The sequence below is a fragment of the Stylophora pistillata genome, chromosome 2 (assembly GCF_964205215.1).
Source record: "Stylophora pistillata chromosome 2, jaStyPist1.2, whole genome shotgun sequence".
In the NCBI taxonomy this organism is placed as follows: domain Eukaryota; kingdom Metazoa; phylum Cnidaria; class Anthozoa; order Scleractinia; family Pocilloporidae; genus Stylophora; species Stylophora pistillata.
The window spans coordinates 51,382,705-51,399,935 of NC_142520.1; the positions used below are offsets into that span (position 1 = coordinate 51,382,705).

At 39.0% G+C, this 17,231-nt stretch overlaps 3 protein-coding genes across 7 annotated transcripts in view; 2 read left to right on the forward strand and 1 right to left on the reverse strand.

The window, feature by feature from the left end:
- On the forward strand, positions 1 to 2,206 carry LOC148740202 (uncharacterized). Its single transcript, XM_088748427.1, has 2 exons — positions 1 to 174; positions 314 to 2,206. Exons 1-2 carry the CDS (start codon positions 1 to 3, stop codon positions 773 to 775), a joined length of 636 nt encoding a protein of 211 aa, XP_088604553.1. The 3' UTR covers positions 776 to 2,206.
- Positions 2,014 to 8,105, reverse strand: LOC148740203 (uncharacterized). 4 transcript variants are annotated; one of them, XM_088748416.1, is made up of 6 exons: positions 7,693 to 8,105; positions 7,057 to 7,452; positions 6,846 to 6,925; positions 5,233 to 5,446; positions 4,574 to 4,693; positions 2,014 to 4,112 (listed from the first exon to the last, which is right to left on the reverse strand). In XM_088748416.1, the coding sequence occupies exon 6, from the start codon at positions 3,438 to 3,440 to the stop codon at positions 2,229 to 2,231; it is 1,212 nt and encodes a 403-aa protein (XP_088604542.1). In that variant the 5' UTR covers positions 3,441 to 4,112; positions 4,574 to 4,693; positions 5,233 to 5,446; positions 6,846 to 6,925; positions 7,057 to 7,452; positions 7,693 to 8,105; the 3' UTR covers positions 2,014 to 2,228. The 4 variants fall into 4 exon arrangements, with proteins under 4 accessions (XP_088604542.1, XP_088604543.1, XP_088604541.1 ...); XM_088748417.1 differs by lacking the exons at positions 6,846 to 6,925; positions 7,057 to 7,452; positions 7,693 to 8,105 and adding an exon at positions 5,543 to 6,611; XM_088748415.1 differs by lacking the exons at positions 6,846 to 6,925; positions 7,057 to 7,452; positions 7,693 to 8,105 and having other exon boundaries at positions 2,014 to 3,513; positions 3,872 to 4,112; positions 5,233 to 6,611.
- The window catches only part of LOC148740204 (protein argonaute-2-like), a 27,350-nt gene continuing 16,711 nt past the window's right edge, over positions 6,593 to 17,231 (forward strand). For both annotated transcript variants that reach the window (XR_015996511.1, XM_088748404.1), the window contains exons 1-8: positions 6,593 to 6,709; positions 8,801 to 9,073; positions 11,284 to 11,570; positions 11,938 to 11,991; positions 13,764 to 14,031; positions 14,785 to 14,922; positions 15,985 to 16,159; positions 16,741 to 16,924. Coding sequence is in view for 1 of the 2 variants with exons in the window: in XM_088748404.1 (XP_088604530.1) it covers positions 9,055 to 9,073; positions 11,284 to 11,570; positions 11,938 to 11,991; positions 13,764 to 14,031; positions 14,785 to 14,922; positions 15,985 to 16,159; positions 16,741 to 16,924 (1,125 nt within the window). In the remaining variant the exon portion in view is untranslated. The remainder of the gene's footprint in view (positions 6,710 to 8,800; positions 9,074 to 11,283; positions 11,571 to 11,937; positions 11,992 to 13,763; positions 14,032 to 14,784; positions 14,923 to 15,984; positions 16,160 to 16,740; positions 16,925 to 17,231) is intronic.

The window sequence follows — 17,231 nt, forward strand, 5'->3', positions numbered from 1 at the left end:
ATGGCGTCTTTATCGATATGCTCACTCGTTTCTTTCTTTTCTGGAGAGCAGAAATCGCTTGATCGCGGAGAAAACCACTTCAAATCCGACCATGTCCAAAGCTTTATTTATTCCAGGGGAGTTATCAAAGGTGAAGTCCAAGCAAGCGTGAAAAATAAGGACTACAAAGTCACAGTAAGTTGCCAATTTGGGATCACAACACGTATGTTCAATTCGAAGAACTCCCAACCCCGATTTCACCTCCAATTTAATGTTTATATTGCGGAATATATATTGCAACTTACGTGTCTGTTTCGAATTATCTTTTTATCAGATTTATCTCGATGAAAACCTTGAAATAAAAAACACAGAATGCGAGTGTCCTCGCGGCGAGTTCAAGTGCAGTCACGCGGCAGCCATATTTATTTATGGCATCCATAACCTTAGCAGGACGGACCTGGAATGCCAATGGAAACGAAAGCGAAAGGCAGAAAGCGTACAGTCTGCAAGCCAGATGTTTCCAGCGCCACCGAAGAAGAAGGATTACAGCCCTTTGGCGCGCGATCCTAGCCGAGAAGATCGGATGTGGCTGTACAGCGAACTAAAGCGCTATGGCAAATTTACAGGGACCTGCTGGATCTTGAGTCCCGAACCACAACCTGCTACCCCTCTCTCGATCAAGACGATTGAGGATATCATTTACTCAGAAGGTTTCCTTATGGCATCTACGAAGGAAAAACAATTAGAGTACTTGATTGAGAATGCCAAAGTAGAGGAGCTAGCTAGAGAACCATAAATGTTGTGAGCACCCTCACGGCTGGCCAGCGAAACAGCCCTGCATGGCACCAAGCTCGTAGAGGCCGCCTGACTGCTAGTAATTTTGGCTCCGTCCTCCAGGCAAAAAGAGTTACACCGTCTCTTATCAAGCGACTACTTGGGGAATACAACTTGAATGGAGTTAAAGCAATTGCATGGGGACAGGACAATGAGACTGAGGCCCTGAAGTCCTTCACCAACATCACAAACTTTACACCTGTACAGACCGGCCTTTGGCTACTCGAGTCGGGAGTTCTGGGTGCTTCCCCTGATGGACTTGTGGGAGACGACTCGGTGATTGAGTGTAAGTGCCCCTACACACATCGAAATGCGACAATCAAGGAAGCTTGTGGGCACAAAGACTTTTACTTGGAGGAGAAGGAAGGGAATTATACGCTGTCTACCACACATGTTTACTGGCATCAGTGTCAAGGCCAGATGTTCCTGACAAAGCGCAAATTCTGCTACTTTGTTGTATGGACCACAAAGGATAGTGTTGTTATCAAGATTGAATGAGATGAATCTTGGGAGCACAATATTACTATCTTGAGTGATTTTTACTTTCATCAACTATTCCCAAAGATTACCGAGGGAGAACTTTGAAAAGTGGTGCACAGATGCTGGACATAATCAAAGTGGGGGGGAGGGGGGGAGTGGGAGCTAATGTAAATAGGCAGTAGCTAATGTTAAAAGGTATTTTTTTAAATTTCATACATTAATTTCTTAATATAACATTACATATTCTACACTCAGATAGAGACACAAGATAAAGAACCCACATTTTTCCATTTAGCATAGTAACTTAATAATAAATTACATTCTTCCTGAAAGCAAGCTTAAACAATTTTTTTTTGCAATCAATGGCTACTGGTAGCTGGTAACACTTATCCTGGTTACTCAACAGGGCCCAGGTGCATAAAACTTATGCCACGCTTAAGTAGGCTTGGATAGCAATGCAAAGGGAAGGGGAGGGAGCCAAAACAAAATCCATGCAGCACAGGTTATTTTTTCTGACTACCTCTCACCATCCCTTAAAGCTAATTTAAGTGTGGCTTTAGTTTTATACACCTGGACTCAGGCTCCCAGCTTCACAGACACAAAAGTAAAACCTTTCAGCCAGCACGACTTTCACACTTGGAACTACTGGACGAAAGAATTCCAAACTGGTCACATGCCCCTGACCTGGATTTAGTTGAAATGACAATTTAAGAATGTCACTGGATTTCATTATAATCTATTTTCACAGAACACATAGTAGTTTGTATTAATGAACATAAAGGAGATGAATATCAGAAAAATGTAAAACTGACCACATCATATTTTTGACCAAAGCTATGTCAATACCATTTGATCTGTTACAGTAGGGCTTCTAGTAATACAAAAATAATATTAAAAACTCATTGTACTATAATTTAGTTGAAAAAAAGTTCTATTCAGTCAAATTCAAAGTCTTCGCAGCCATCCTTGATCAATGGATACTGCAAATTAACAAGAGCTGAGCACAGTTGGCATAGCTTGTCAGCATGGCACCTCAAAAATGCTGGGATGAAGCCAAGGATGCGAAAACTCTTAAGTCTTGCATTTGCACGCTCTACGTGGATGCGACATCGAGCTATTGATTTTGTCGCCCTTGCCTCACTCTCTGTAAACTTTCCATTGTTGAGAAATGGTGGTATGTTCACTGAAACACCTCTTGGAACTACATCGCTGATGAGAAAACCTTTGTCTGCCAGAACAAGATCACCAGCACTCAAATGTTTACAAAACCCAGACTCTTTAACCATGACCTTGTCACTGACTGAGCCAGGAAAAAGATCACTAACATAGGTTATAACTCCATTTGGGGCAACCCCTATAATGACTTTGAAAGAGTTCATTCCCCTGTAGCTGGAATTTGTAGCATTCTGCTGGGACATGAGCTTAGGTGCAGCAATTTCAATGTCTGTACAATCAATCACAATGCGGCAACTGCTGTACTCAGTGAAAGAGGATGGCAAACACATCTTGTTCTTTTCTCTAGACGGCACGGTTGTCATGATGTCTTTGAACAGGAGAGAATGCAAAACATGGACAAAAGTTAGTACTATGTTAGCAACAGTTGCAACACTGCATGAAAACAACTGGGCTAAATGTAGATTGGTATAATTTTGTTTCAGTTTCATCAGAGTGATAAATATCTGGTCCTCAAGTGTGATCCCCTCAACCTTCCATCCAGCATAATAGTTTATTTCACCCTTGAATCTTGAAACATATCCCACAACAATATCAAGAACATCCTTAGTGGGTAGACCTGTCTCCATCCGTATCACCTCAGGGCTCAAGCTCTTAGCAGAGTAGTGTGCACTATAGTAACTTGACATTTCCTTGTGTTTAGCAAGTTCTGTTGAAGTCATATCAAGCTCTATTGACAGCAGAGCTTCTTTGGAACTTGTCTTTTCCTCTTGTGAGCATTCAGTGGAACATGGTTCAGAGTTCTCTTTAATCTCTTCAAGCACAGATGCTACAGTTGGTAATTTCGTGGGCTCGGCAGACACTTTCCATTTTTTCTTGGGGGTAGGTGTACTGGGAGGTGTTGGTCCTGTACCTGGCAGCAAGTCCAAACTATCAAACAGCTTGTGCCTGTTTCTGTCACTGACGGTTGGCATATTTTCTTTTCGCCCATCTTTAAAGTGACAACTGCAAAGTCGCGAATGTTTGCTGGGCTTTCTATCTCCTCTCCTATAACAGAAAAAGACAGAAGCAGTTACTATACTTGCGCTTAAAAAACCCAAAGTTTAGTTGGTCACATGCTTAACCTTGTAGTCTAAGACGTGAATGCGAAGCGAGTATTTCTCTGAGCTTGTTACTTAATACTAGTTAGTGTAAAAGCTTTGATACTCACAACTATCATATAGTTTTTTAGTAACTAAATAATCTTAGATCAAGACTGAAGACAAGGAAAGGCAAAGCCGCGAGAAAACAAATAAGACAAGAAAGAGAAACAGCTAATCGTGAATCAGTTTGAGATAAAAAAAAAAACAGCTATTTCTAATCGATGGTACAGCATCGAAATATATATTTTTCGAAAAATACTCACCTTACAAATGATATCCACTTATCATAGAGTGTTTTATGTTTTTTCTGGTCTGGAAACGAAAAGAATCAGCAGCAGTGGCTTTCAGATGTGTGATTGCAATCTGGATGAAAACACTGGCCCATCGCAAACTTCGTCTCCGTTGCGTTTTGACTCGAATTATTGCTCACCAGGTGCTTTTGTCCGCTTATTATACTCTTCAATAGTAAGGCCAAAGGTTATCTTGATTCTCTTTATCTCATTTCTATTATTGGAGGATAAAATGCGCTATTATAGCTCTTGAAGTGCTCAAGGTCAACGACAATGTGTCACGCTAGGGACGCCATATTGGTTTGTTTAGACCACAGAATTCCGGTGCTATGGAAACGTGACGTAAGCACTTTAGGACTCTATACGTGTCAACAGTTTGTGAGTTAACTTTCCAGGATATATGATGTTTGACATCAACCATACCAGAGGTTGAATTTTTGCGTAGTCCCATACAATTACAATGAATACATGACTTCAATTGTCTCCATAATAACCATCAATGTAGACACTATGAGATTGCTACATGTAACATAATAAAAATTATAATGAGGCTGGAGGAAAATCACAAATTTTCGGTCATTGTAACACGGAGATCTGTCTCGTTTTTTAATTATGTATCATCTACTTTTGCATGTCCCAAACAAAATAATAATAAAAAAAAATCCCTCGACATACCCTGGCTCCAGAGGTTTCTCTTTTTCTCCCTGTTTACAATCCTTTCGGGCTACGAAGCAGCGGGATTGGCCGAGCTGCGTAGCAGCGTCTCTTTTTCTCGGAGCCGCGAGCGAGAAACCTCTGGTGGAAAGCGTTGGGAGCCTCAATTTCATGTATTCAAATTTTGAAGACTGCTCTGATTGGATGGTTATTTTAATCCTTAAATCGGTAACATGATTGGTCGAAAAAATGTTACTATGGGTAGGGTGTACCAGGAAATTGGTCATGATTGAGGGGAGTAGACATAGTGATTTTGTTGAGAACATTTCAAAAGCTAAAAGTGTGACTTGTGAGTGAAGCGTTTTAAAGTGATATAAAGTGATTTTTCGTTTGTTAAGACATAATATCAGCATCTACATGGCTTTATCTGGGAGTTTGTTTGACAACACACTTCCTACAATTCTTGATAAGCGTTTTCCGGAGATAGAACAACTCTCGGAGGAAGAGAGGAGCGCTTTGTTTGGTATTCTAAGCCATGAGGATGTCTTCGCCATATTGCCGACTGGACATGGCAACCTGAAATTCTAAGGTGGTGGCACAAGTATTTAAAAACATTCAAAATGGTTTGAGTAAAATGCTCTATGATAAATATATAATTATGAAAATTTTTCGAATCTCACCTCCGTTTGCAATCTTGGTTTCGGATCTTTCGCGTCAAATATATTTGGATCCAATCGAAGAAGTGAATTTGTCGCGTTCCCGATGCCGCAGACACGTGGTGTTGTGCACCGGAGTTCGCCAGTATAACCACAGTGTTGAACTTTAGACAAGCAGCAGCATCAAACTCTTTATTCACTTAAGCTGGCAGTCTTTGTACAGCACAGGCGGTAAAAACTATAGAACGGATACATGAAGGTTCGAGATAAGGAAAACCGAAAGACTTCGAAACTAGAAATGATAAAAATGAGGAATATTACAAGCGTAACTTACATCGGATCTTGACTCCGGGGTAGAGAACTCCTAAACTTCGTTCGGCTCCGAAATGCTTTCGCTACAGTGACTCCTCACAACTGAGCTACTTTCTTATAGAAGGCGAATTTAGTTCTTACACTTTGACGTAAGGGAAATAGAAATGAACAGAGCTTTATGTAGCTAGCTTTGAGCGGATATTCGCTAGTCACGGAACAGAAATCAAACAAAGCGCGCTAACAAATTAAATAGAAAGTCATTGAAAGTTTCTTAGTGTCTTTGTGCTAAAAACGGAAGAGTTACATAAGTAAAAAAGATTAGAGTTCGTATCCGTAAACGTGACAGAATTATTGCTATATTCTTGTGAATCAGCTATATTATGGTCTTGAGAAATAAGGTTTCGTTTAGTAGTATTTTCTTTGTTGCTGTCACGAAGCGGCGCGCAGTTTAACTTTCTTGTTCGGAAGAGGCTAGCGGTTGACGGGGAATCCTTCGCGCATCTCTTCTCTCAAATAGAACTTTCGACATTCACAGCTGTGTTAAATTGTATGCTACATTCTTTACGAAACTGGATGATCTCTTTGTGCTGTTCTAAAACTTTTTCGTATTTTAGAACGGTTCTGTAACACTTCTGGCACAAAACTTGCAAAACTCCAACTATGTCTCGCACTTTATCATCGAACACAACTTCAAATCGCTTGAGAAAATCACAGTGATTTGGCTGGAAAATATTACATGAGAAGCGACCACTTATTTTGATGTTCACATCGCATATCCTGCAAGAGACGTTAGGACTATTGAAAACCTTTTTGATCGGAGTTCTGCTAACTGTTTGCATATCAACATTTCGAGACATGTGAAACTTTGACAAGTTATAAACACAAAGAACATTACTTTACCGCCCCTCCCACTGTATATTTTTTCGTTTACAAATAGAAAATATACCTCCCCTCCCTCTTACGAATCTGTTATATGATCGCCCTCTCCTGATTGGTCGACTCAAAAGTGGTATTATCGATAGATGTCACTCATTTGAATACATGAAAGTGAGGCTCTAGACGCTTGCCACCAGAGGTTTCTCGCCGTTTCGCAGCTGGAAAGGATCGTAAACAGGGAGAAAAAGGAGAGAAAAAAGAGTAACCTCTGGAGCCAGGATACCCTCGACACAGAACGATTCAATGAATCCAGGTTAGTAGTTACTCGGACGCTTTATCGGTATACATCTGACAGTATTTAGCCCGAAACTTGAACGCGATCTTTGAAGAATGGTTGTGATATTTAAATTTAACAAAAATACTAGCATGAAGTGCAACCGAAACCTTACCTTACCGCACTAGTTCCGATAGAAAAGCACAACTTCGATCACCAACGCACTCCAAACTAATCACAGGCAGCCCAAGCTCACTACGAGAAAAGCGGACGTGACTCTTACCGTGCTGCGTAACGTTTTATATTTATAAAGGTTTGTATGGGATGTTATCGGTTTGCCTTAAAAGAGAGAAAAAATGTCTTGTTTTGAAATAAAATGGGCTCACCTTATTGCCTTGTTGTTTTCTTTGTTGATTCCGAACGTCTCAGGCCATTTTGAAGCGTTTTCGGCGAGTTAGCGCTATGTTGGTGTTCAACTGCTAAAAGAAAGACAAGGCCGGAAACCTATTTTAGAAGCGTCCGTCGCCCGAAGCGAATAATTCCGCCAAAAATTTCCACCAGTCTCGATTCCTCCAGAAAATCAAAGCAGAGATGTTGCAGTTCCATTTTCCATTCACTCGATTCACAATTCCTCCCCCAGATCTTTCACTAGCGATACTTTTATCTCCAGATCGATAGGCTTTCCCATTTCGAATTTGGCTGCTTGAAACGATCACTGTCCGTTCGCCGATCGCACAGTATGTTGGGTAACAAAAATAAGCCCGGCGAGGGTAGCCAGCGGCCTGCAGTCAAAAAACAAACCCGTTAGGAGGGCGGGAAAATTTTTCTTTCACTTGCTCTGCATCAGAAAATATGTCGTTGACTAGTAAGAGACCTCCCTCACAGTGTTCAAAGTTCCGCAGCAACCTACAACAAAATATGTTCATATTGTACATGTATTCTTAATATTTTATTGTATCCGTGATAGAATTCGAACGTATCGTAGTTAGTCTTCCTCGTTAGTTATATTTTTAAAAGCTTACCATGCCTTCCATGCCAGCGATGAAGTCATCACGTTAAAAAGAACAGGAACAAAAAAAATAATGACTTCGGCGAATTCGAATTCGAGGATGAGATCAACAATGACGATCCATCCTGTATTCACGAGTCTGTATTCGAGATCAAAGCAACGATCAAAACAGCAATGTCATCAAAGCAAAGTAAAATTTAAATTAGTAAACACATTTCCATTTGATGTTGATTGGTCGATCAAAACAATGCGGTCTTGACAAAACCTCTCGAGGGGACCAGGGGAGCTAACGGGTTTGTTTTTGGACTGCAGGCCGCTGGCTACCCTCGCCGGGCTTATTTTTGTTACCCAACATACTGTGCGATCGGCGAACGGACAGTGATCGTTTCAAGCAGCCAAATTCGAAATGGGAAAGCCTATCGATCTGGAGATAAAAGTATCGCTAGTGAAAGATCGGGGGGAGGAATTGTGAATCGAGTGAATGGAAAATGGAACTGCAACATCTCTGCTTTGATTTTCTGGAGGAATCGAGACTGGTGGAAATTTTTTGGCGGAATTATTCGCTTCGGGCGACGGACGCTTCTAAAATAGGTTTCCGGCCTTGTCTTTCTTTTAGCAGTTGAACACCAACATAGCGCTAACTCGCCGAAAACGCTTCAAAATGGCCTGAGACGTTCGGAATCAACAAAGAAAACAACAAGGCAATAAGGTGAGCCCATTTTATTTCAAAACAAGACATTTTTTCTCTCTTTTAAGGCAAACCGATAACATCCCATACAAACCTTTATAAATATAAAACGTTACCCAACACGGTAAGAGTCACGTCCGCTTTTCTCGTAGTGAGCTTGGGCTGCCCGTGAACTAATAAGGCAATCGACGCCACGAGGCAATGTCAAATTCTCGTCTTCCTAAGCTTTCCAACGTATCGAAGAAAATTTCGCCAATAATTCGCACTTAAAAACGCAACCAGAATCTTGATCTTTCACCAATCCAAAGTGTCCCAAACGACACCAAGGATAGCTCATGAAACAAGGATATCCCGTGAAATTCTTAACCATCGAGCGCGGAAATCTTAACGATCTTCTTACGATTAATATTTTTGCATTGCATCCCTCCCCTAGTTGGGAAGTGACAAGCAAGAGACACGTTCAAAACGCCTTTTGATTGGAAGAAATAAAACCACATTCTATTGGCTATTAGTTGTGAGGACATAATTGCAACGGAAGACACAACTGCAACGCTACAAATGGCATCCTTGTTTAGATATAGCGTCACCCTGCTCGCGAAGATTCAAAAAACAGTTACGTGTGTAACGTTTTCTGAAGATTTTTGATGGATGCCAGGTAGCATAACAGAAGAAACTTGTGTGAGATGAATGGCGTCGAATAACCCAGGTTAGCTTTCTATTTTGTCACATCGACTTCAATATGTCTGATACTGTACTATTTTGCGACACGAAACGAACGTAATCAGGCGAAATCTAACGAAACTAAAGGGATAATACCGATATATTTTCTAATAAGGTAAAGATAATTTTCACAAGGACTTTGGAGTAATCGTTAATTAACATAAAGATTCAATGTGCAACTATTTATGCGACGTGGCGTTATTGTTTATAATCCAAACAGAGAATGAAGGCAATTGTATTTTTGCTTTCACAAGCTTGTCGCAAGGGATCTTCCCCTTTTGAAAGAGATGATAAGATTTTATGTAAAAATTGTATTCAGCAAGGGCTGATTGTATTTATCGAGGTAGACTGGGAGTTTGTGAAAACCATTTCTTAGTCATGTCATTGATGTGTTTTCCTAGATGCATTTGGTCAATGATCTCCCTAACTTTTTCCTCTTGCATGTTTTTTACTGTTGGTGCTTTGTAGGGTTTTTAGTGAACTCTGTTGTTGAGTTGCGCTTTGGCCTCTTTTTTTTCTTTTGTCTGTCTTATTCATGATGATTGTTTTAGCGTTGCTTTTTAGAGGGTTTAAAGCAGAGTTGTTTTTCAACTCTTTGAGAGCAGTGACCTTGTTGTGTTACAAATTGTTTTATGGCATGGATACAGTAATCTCTGCAAGTTGTGCTATGACATTTTCCAAGTAGTTTTTAAGGGCAATAAAAGGCTGAAGCTGTGGCATTCGGTTTGATATGAAGTGAATTTGGTCCTTTGTTTTGTCTATGAAAGGTGTAACGGAAGGGCATTCATCTTACAAACAGATCTCACAAGAGTTGGCCTGATTTTACATTTGTTTGTCACAGGTGTTGGGATGAATTTGAGACCCTTTGATAGCACCCTGACTTGGCTGTCAGAAATTTGAAAATGCAATGCGACCACAAAAGCAAGATAGGGAGTCTGTATTGGTCTGTCTTTACCTCTATTCTAAAAATTTTTTGGCAAAATCTTGAAAATTAGCAGTGAAAAACTATGCTAAATTATAGTTTGATGATAAAACAACTCAACAAGCACTGTTACATGGAAAGATTGCCAAACCTGACAGTGAGTTCAGGTTGATTGCTCGAGCAATATCGTATTAATCTAGTGTTGACCTGACAAATTTAATCCAAAAGCTGTCACACTATGCATGCATGTAACCGTGATTTAGTGCCTTCAACACCAACCAAAGACATTTGTGTGACACGAGAATGGTAACATCGTTAGCACCTGTGGAGTGAAAATAATCCATTCCACAAAATAGTATTTGTTATAATTTAACAACTTTACAAAATTTGAATTTAATATGGTTGGTGAAATAGGAAGTGATCAACATCTTTGGGAATGTATTTATTTAATTACTTATTTACTTATTTATTTACTCAACTTTAATTATACAGATCTTAACATAATATACAAATTGAAGATAAATTAACAACTAAAAAAGAAATTGACAAGACCTGAATAATTAGGTCAGTTTATACAGAATTCGAAGATTCCTTGTAAAACTAAACTGCCTCAGTTAAAAATTAAAAAAATATATATTGCATATAATATATTGCATAGTAGCTCAAATAGTATAATTAACATGACAATAATTATTAATAAATTATAAAAATCTATCCTTATTTGCATTAAATTTGTTATTATAAAATTTATTAATAACTGTTCTTAAGTGATGAGAAAGATTCAATCATTCTAATGTGTAGTGGAAGGCAATTTCAGAGGTCTACAATACAATTAAAAAAAAGAAAACTTAAAAACATTAGTTCTTAAAAGGCCTTTTCCCAGTGTAGCTTAGCGGTAACTATTTCCGATATACTTAAATGTAATCTTAGGTATTTTTGTGACCCAAAAAGGAAGATGTTTCAGAAAGGTGAAGTAGTTCATTTCGCAAAATAGTATCTCTCATAAAATTATTATTTTGGGAAATTATTTTAATGAGGTTTAAAATTAGCAATAAAAATCCTTATTATTAATCAACAATTACTCCAAAATCCCGGCAAAAGTTATTTTTACCTTGTTAGAAGATATATCGCCATCATCCCTTTAGTTTCTTTAGATCTCACCTGGTTCCATTTTCATTCCAGTTTGTTTTGCTAAACAGCATAAGCCCTGCAACATTTGTTTTGTTTTTTTTTTATTTAATTTTTCCTGTTGTAACTCACGTTGATGTTTACAGCCAATCGTGTCGGAGGAGATTTTGCTCCACCAAAAAGACCTAACTTTGGAACAGTGGGAAAACCAATTGCTCTCAGAACAAATTTTTTTCAAGTTCGCCTTCCCAAAGGTGACATACATCACTACGATCTTAGCATATCTCCCGATAAGTGTCCAAGGCGGGTAAACCGAGATGTCGTAGAAGCAATGGTGAATGCGTACCACAAAGTTTTTGAGAGTGAAAGGCCTGTTTTCGATGGAAGAAAAAACCTCTACAGCAGTAAAGCTTTACCGATTGGAAGAAAACCAGTAAGTGTGATGTTTACATAGAAACCTGCAACTATTTTGGTCACAAACACGCATGATGCATGTTTGTGATCATATAAACTAAATTTATTTTGTTTTCAACTGTCTTTACTTTGTCTTCTTATATTGCCAAGGGAAATGGGGTGGGGTGGAGTGGGGTGGGGGGTGGATGGGGGGCATCTGGAAAGATTTTTTTCAAAAAAATTGTAAATGCCTCAATGCAGTCTGGCCAAAGCCCAAAAAGCCCGTGGATATGGTGCTATAAAAATCTCTTGGTATTATTATAATAATTATTTTATCCTAAAATGGTGAATTTTGGTGAACTTTGCTCTGCCTCAACTACTTTGATTTAAGATACTGAAAATTTCAGATTGATTTTGAAGTAACACTTCCAACTGAGAACAGTAAAGACAAGGTCTTTAAGGTAAGAAACAAGTCTGGTCTTGGAAATCAATTGAATATAGCTTCAAAATTTTGTATTGCTATAAATTCTGTCAAGTTGCTTTACTTTATAATTACAGCTGTACACCATTATTAAAAATGACAATTTTTTATGATCATGTCTTCCATTGAGCTTTATCAAAATCTGTGTCATAATTAATAGAGCAGTAGCTTCTTTTATAGGTCATACTCGGCACTAAACAGGTTTCGGCCATCTTGGAGTAGTGTTTCTGGATGAAAATCTTTTTCTCCCAGAGGCGACCACCAAATTGTTTCTCTTTACAAAATTGATACATTGTTATGCAGATACTTAGTGAAAATATAGATGGAAAATATATTAACTCTGAGATATTGGTAGCATGTAAGGTATTGCAGTAAATGGTTTGAACCCGGGGGTAACATGTGAAGGTGTAGTCTGATCATCCGGGTGAGTGTAGTCCTGAGAAGGACTGTTGTCGGTGGTAGTGACTGACGTTTCGACAACCCATGCGGAAGTCATCATCAGAGTCAAGTGAATGATTGTTGTCAGTAGAATGTTCTTATTCCAGTTTGTGTGAAATGATCGGTTGGTTTTGCTGTGATGTATATAAGATCAATTGTTCCGACTGCCAAGCCTCCTACATCGGTGAGACTGGCAGAAACCTCACAACAAGACTGACTGAACACAGACGGGCGACGAGGAAAGGCAATGTCAGCAATCACATTGCTGAACACCATCGACTTACCAACCACAACATTGACTGGGACTCTGCGCAATGCCTAACCTACAGCACTGACTATTTTCAACAACTGACTTTGGAAAGCTGGTTTACTAACTTAGAACAGACTCCCCTAATCAGATGTCAACAACTACCTGCTCCATACAAACGACTCATTCACGACATAAACATCACAAACGACCGAAAAAGAACGACCTAACTTTACCGACAGATCGAAACAGACCAATCATGACCGACTTACGTCACTTGAGTCTTACAGCCAATAACATCACGGCAAAACCAACCGATCATTTCACACGAACTGGAATAAGAACATTCTACTGACAACAATCATTCACTTGACTCTGATGATGACTTCCGCACAGGTTGTCGAAACGTCAGTCACTACCACCGACAACAGTCCTTCTCAGGACTACACTCACCCGGACGATCAGACTACACCTTCACATGTAAGGTATTTTAAAAGATTCTCAGAGATTCTGCACTTGCAGAATAAAAAATCTGTGGCAGAATTACAGGTATGATAATGAGTGTGAAAGTTTGGTAGTGAAGGATTTGAAGTTTTAAGACAAGAAGTTAAGAATTTGGGGGAGTTGTACAACTAATAACGGTACCTATCAGCATAGAAACAGTAATGTACTGTATACAGGTACAAGGTTTAATTGGCCTTAGCTGTTTTATTGTAGACGATATGCACAACATATATATCTTATTAACTAAGTGTGAGGGCCGCACTGGGAGAATGTTGGTTCGAGGCCTTGACAGTACAGACCGAGCGCAGCGAGGTCCATACAAAAGAGACCGAGGGCTGATATTCTTCCAGTACGGTCCCGAGCAAGCTTGGTTAATAAGAGATTTCTCATACGACTGAAGTTCAAAGGGACGCAAGTGCGGTATCATTCGGGACCATTCGGGACAGTGCCTGGTCCAATACTTAGAGAATATTGGACCTGCAATAGAGCATTTTGATTGGTTGATTTTAGTTATTGGCCCTCTGACTGCCCGAGTCGTGTAATAAAATTTGATTTTGGTTTAGGTTACAGTCAAGTGGGTGGCACAAGTCAGCTTATTTGCATTGGAACAAGCATTGGAAGGAAAACACAATCAAATTCCATTTGAGACTATACAAGCTCTTGATGTGGTGTTAAGACATTTGCCATCCATGAAGTATATACCTGTTGGAAGATCTTTCTTCTCGCCTCCTGAAGGTTACTACCATCCCTTGGAGAGTGGGCGTGAGGTCTGGTTTGGCTTTCATCAGAGTGTCCGACCGTCTCAGTGGAAGATGATGCTTAACATTGATGGTTAGTGCAGTGATGTACACTTTGGAGCAGGAGTGTTAAAATAAACCATATACATACTGCTGATGTATTATTTTGGTGTTGTATTTTGATGTTGTATTTTGGAGTCAAGGCAGGATTATATGAGGAAATTATTTGTTAGTGTCTTAAGTTTTTGTAGCACAAAAATCTTGTGACGCTGTAATTTTCTGTTGATAACTGGAAGAGTTAATCTTTTACACACTAACATCAGTATGCATATTCTCCATACTGTTCTCTATTCATTTCTCAAGGTGCTGACAAGGATAATTTGTTAAACAATCAAGAGCTTATCAAGCTGGTTATCATTTCCTTTATTCTTGCCACCTTAACTCTTTCACTCCCATGACTGACCAAGACAGAATTTCTCCTTACTATATCAATACAATATTAAGCAGACAAGTGATGAGAATAAAGAAAAACATCAGCAAGGGAATTATATGTTGATTCAATACCAAATTCTCCAAACTAACATCATAAGAATTGTATGGCAGACAGTTAGAAGAATTGCTAAGGAGATCTTGGCATTACCAGAGTTACTGTGTTAGGAGAAATTGGATGCCAGTCACTGTTAAGGGTCAAATGGTTTAAGGGGAAAATAAAAAGAAGCCTCCACTAACAGTAGGGTCAATTATAACCAAAGATTTGTCTGAGGTCATTAGCTGTACCAAGATAGAGGATAATCTCTAAAACTCTGACCATGTTACTGAGAAATTAAACCTTTTGACTTGATCATAGTTTCAGCAACAGCTTTCTATAAATGTCAGCCAGTTGTAGAGTTTATGTGTGAGATCCTTCGCAAACAAGAACAGGATCTTCAAAGGACAAAACCATTGTCTGATGTAGAAAGACTCAGATTCCTCCGAGAGATAAAAGGTATGAAGCAAGTTATGAGATACAATGAAATATATGAAGTTCATATATTTTGAACTGCGGTATTAGATACGTATGATGCACGATCCTCACAGTAGATAGCGCTATTTATGCAATAGCGAAAATCAGACCTGAAAAAAATCAGGCCTGTACGGAATTCGAACCACTGACCTCTGCGATACTAGTGCAGCGCTCTACCAATTGAGCTAACAAGCCAACTGGTAGATACAACTCATATATTCATTGTATCTCATTTATCACTTTCACGGGTTTATTACGAATCAACTTAACGGCCTGCTCCCAGTTGGCTTGTTAGCTCAATTGGTAGAGCGCTGCACTAGTATCGCAGAGGTCAGTGGTTCGAGTCCCGTACAGGCCTGATTTTTTTTCAGGTCTGATTTACGCTGTTGCTTAAATAGCGCTATCTACTGCGAGGATCGTGCATCATACGAAGCAAGTTATGTTATGCATACAAAAAGGTGATATGTATCGATTGATAGGAATGATTGAACAAGAGTTGGGTATTACAGTCGTAAAAAGGATGTTTAAAACCAAATGTATACTATTCTATTTTTAAATCTGATGGATGTTATTAATATCAGTTTTAACAAATATAGCTTAACTGCATGACTGACTTTCAAAGATTTTTACCATATTATGTTGTTGTTGTTTTTTTTACTGTTATCATAAAGAAAATGCCATTTTACATGTAGTTTCTTATGATTATGGTACTTGTAGCCCCTCTAGTCATATTTTATCAGTGCAATCCACTATATTCTATTCATTAATCACCAAAATCTTTATCTGGTAAACATTGAAATGCTATCTTTCCAAATAAATTTTCTTAATTAAGATCCTTTATTTAGAGACATTTTTGTTCATCAATGGATTTCTTGGGTGACTTTACTTATTAAGATTATACTCATCCGAGTGTTCTCGCACATGTGGGAGTGCATTCAGTCCTTTAAGTGTTAGTGAATGGACAAAGGTTTTTAGGATTTACTTTTACTAAGAGTCTTATACATATGAATTCTAACTGTATCTGTTTTGATTTCTCGTTACCAGGCCTCAAGGTGGAGATTACCCACTGTGGATCAATGAAGAGAAAGTATCGTGTCATCAATGTAACAAAATTATCTGCACAAACTTTGAAGTTTCCTCTAAAACAAATGGAAACAGGTCAGCCCAGTGAGATCACAGTGGCGAGATATTTTCAAGAAAAACATATGAGACGGCTTAAGTAAGTAACGCAGTACTTTTATCACTTATATTGCTGTTATTACGACTTATAATTTTTCAAAGTCAATTTTCCACTTTTATTTCATTTTGTACTATTTTGGCGGCGAGTTTTCAAAATACTTCCCACGGCCTCCTCTGAGCAGTGCATCCATCCCTTAAGGCGTTTGCGAAAACACGACAAACACAGCGAAAATAAAACGATTTAAGTGCTCTCTGCGGCCAACGATAAAAATTTGAATTGCTTAAAAGTTTTGTTTCGTGCGGCCATTTTGTCGCTCCACTTTCCGTCCATATCTGTCCTCTACTACAGTGTATTATATTACCATTACATTTTGCACGTGCTGTTGTCTTTATCTGGTAAAATGACATAAGAGCAAAATGATATCATGAAATTGCATGAAGTTACATATATTGTACCTCTGGTTGGAAAGAGGCAGTGAAGCGTTTTTCCAAAGAACACAACACAGTGGTCAGGCCAGTTCTCACCCTCAACTTTTTGATACAGATTCGAGCGTATCAATCTACCAACCTTTGTGTCTTTTCTCCTGTTCGTCTCATTTCTTTGTTGTTGTGTTCGTGTAGATACCCTCACCTGCCATGCCTTCAAGTTGGGCAAGAACAAAAACACACTTACCTTCCCATTGAAGTTTGTAACCTTGTGGCAGGTCAGCGTTGCATCAAGAAATTGAGCGATAAACAAACATCTATGATGATAAAAACAACAGCAAAGAGTGCTCCGGAGAGAGAACAAGAGATCTTAAATCTGGTGAGGGAATATCGAGCATCGATAGCGAATATTTCTAATTTGCCAGCATAGCCTTTTCCCCGATCCCGTTCAGTGGTGTTGTGAATCTTTATGTCTGCTCATAGTGCGAAGTAGATGGCAGAGTAAAATAGCGCGTTACAAAATATTGCAGGAGAAAGCAGAGGCATTTCATCTTCCCGCCACAAATTTAACGCTTTCGGCACTGCGTTCTGTAAGCCGTGTTTAAACTGAAAAACGCGTGATTATACCCTATTGCGAGCCTCACTCAAAGAAAACAGACACATTACCTTTACAAGGGTGAGAACCC

Excerpts from the sequence above, each read along its gene's own strand:
- LOC148740202 (XM_088748427.1), top strand. The coding sequence starts at position 1 with ATGGCGTCTTTATCGATATGCTCACTCGTTTCTTTCTTTTCTGGAGAG. Across the intron at positions 175-313 it reads ATAAGGACTACAAAGTCACA|ATTTATCTCGATGAAAACCT; the intron begins GTAAGTTGCCAA and ends TCTTTTTATCAG.
- LOC148740203 (XM_088748416.1), bottom strand. The coding sequence starts at position 3,440 with ATGCCAACCGTCAGTGACAGAAACAGGCACAAGCTGTTTGATAGTTTG.